Source organism: Gracilinanus agilis, chromosome 1 (genome assembly GCF_016433145.1).
Source record: "Gracilinanus agilis isolate LMUSP501 chromosome 1, AgileGrace, whole genome shotgun sequence".
Classification (NCBI taxonomy): Eukaryota; Metazoa; Chordata; class Mammalia; order Didelphimorphia; family Didelphidae; genus Gracilinanus; species Gracilinanus agilis.
This window is the reverse complement of record NC_058130.1, coordinates 338,557,936-338,559,549: the sequence shown is the minus strand read 5'-3', so window position 1 is coordinate 338,559,549 and position 1,614 is coordinate 338,557,936. Positions and strand designations below refer to the sequence as shown.

At 54.0% G+C, this 1,614-nt stretch overlaps 1 protein-coding gene across 1 annotated transcript in view; it reads right to left on the bottom strand.

Moving 5' to 3' along the window:
• HEXB (hexosaminidase subunit beta) overlaps positions 1–994 on the bottom strand; it is a 39,724-nt gene extending 38,730 nt beyond the window's left edge. Inside the window, exon 1 of the mRNA XM_044657693.1 lies at positions 695–994. Coding sequence (XP_044513628.1) covers positions 695–948 — 254 coding nt within the window. The 5' untranslated portion in view covers positions 949–994. The remainder of the gene's footprint in view (positions 1–694) is intronic.
• Between the last annotated feature and the right edge of the window lie 620 nt (positions 995–1,614).

Below are 1,614 nucleotides of genomic sequence, written 5' to 3'. Positions count from 1 at the left end.
GAGAGGAAGAAAGGAAGAAAGGAAGAAAGGAAGAAAGAAAGAAAGAAAGAGAAAGAAAGAAAGGAAGAAAGAAAGAAAGAAAGAAAGAGCGAGCTTTCAAAGATGTTGTTACTACTTATTTCACAGGCCCGATGAACCAATAGGCAACTGGTCTGCAAGGGCAGTGCCATTCAACCTAGAACCTCTCTCAGCAACCCCTGCCCCTAGGATGAATGGTTTCTGGTTTTTTAGGGCTCTTTCTCACTCTTCCCTCTCCCTCTCCCTCATCCCAGTGTCGCTCTCCATACACTCCCTCCAAAGCCCAAGTTGGAAAAAAAGCAATTTGTCTTCCTGGTTCAGCTAGAAGGGACCCCCGGAGTCTTCACTTTACAGAGAAGGAAACCGAGGCCAGACAGATTAAGTGTCTCGCCAAGATTGCTCCCGGGGTATCTAAGAGGTTGTAAATTGTAGAGACTGCGCACCCCGCTTACCCAGTCCCCCCAACAATCCCCGACTCTCCCCAATAGCTTTCTCTTTTGCTCCTAGCTCTGGACTGCAGCTGCGGACCGGATGGGAGGAGATCCTGCAAACCTCAGCTTTCGGAAGAGAAGGCAGTCCCCGGGAGGCAAGGGCCTGGGAGGGTACCCCATCCCCGAAGGTGCCCTCCAGCAACTCAGGGTCAAGGAGTTCGGAGTTTGGGGGAAGCGGTTCTCACCGGCGGAACGCGTCCTGTAGGAGAAAGCAATCGGGGCCTGCGAAAGAGCCGAAGTCAAGAGAGATCTCGAAGTTTCTGGGGGAGAGATGCAGCAGGTTCGGGGTCTGCAGCACAGACACTGGCAAGGGCCACAGAGCCGGGCGCCGGGCGGCAGCGGCCAGCGGGGCCCCGGCGAGCAGTAGCAAGGACAACAGCAGCAGCAGCGGCGGCGGCGGCGGCGACGTGACGCGGGAGCAGAACACCAGGAGCGCCATGGTCTAAACCTGCCTGGCCTTCCAGACCCCCGGCTTCTTATGCCGGCTTCTTATGCCGCGGGGAAGCCGAGGCTCGGGCACCGCCCCGAAGGCCACCCGCCCCACCTCCCCCTGGCTCCGCCTTCTGCACGTGACCCACCTCGCGGCTAAATGAGGAAGCCGAGCTGTAGGGGAAAAGGGCTGTTTCGTCTAAGAGCTACAGGAGATAAACGGGGGAGTATCTGCCTCCGATAAGGCGAGGTCTGACCCCGTCGCTTCTTCTGGGTGGGAGATAGTGCTATCAGTGCCTCGGGGGGCTGGAAAATTGGATTAAATTCATTTTAAACAGTCCCCTAAACAAGTTACATAAGGCGGTTCAGCTGAGTGGACACTCTGAATTTAGAGCAGTGGGGAATATCTAGCTAGTCCTGTCGTTTCCAATTGGCTGGAATTTGGGAAAAGTCACTCGACCTCTAAACCTAGGCTTAGCACCGCAGGTGCTGATCCGCATTGTGGGAATTAAGACCCTCATCTGATGTTCCACATATGGATACGGTCACATCTGGACTGAAAAACCATAGGCTAGATGCTGGATTAGGCACTGAAGATAGAAAGATCTGTTTAGAAAACTCAGCTGGAGCCAGTGCAAACTGATTTTTAAATTTCATTGGGATCATTTTCACTTAG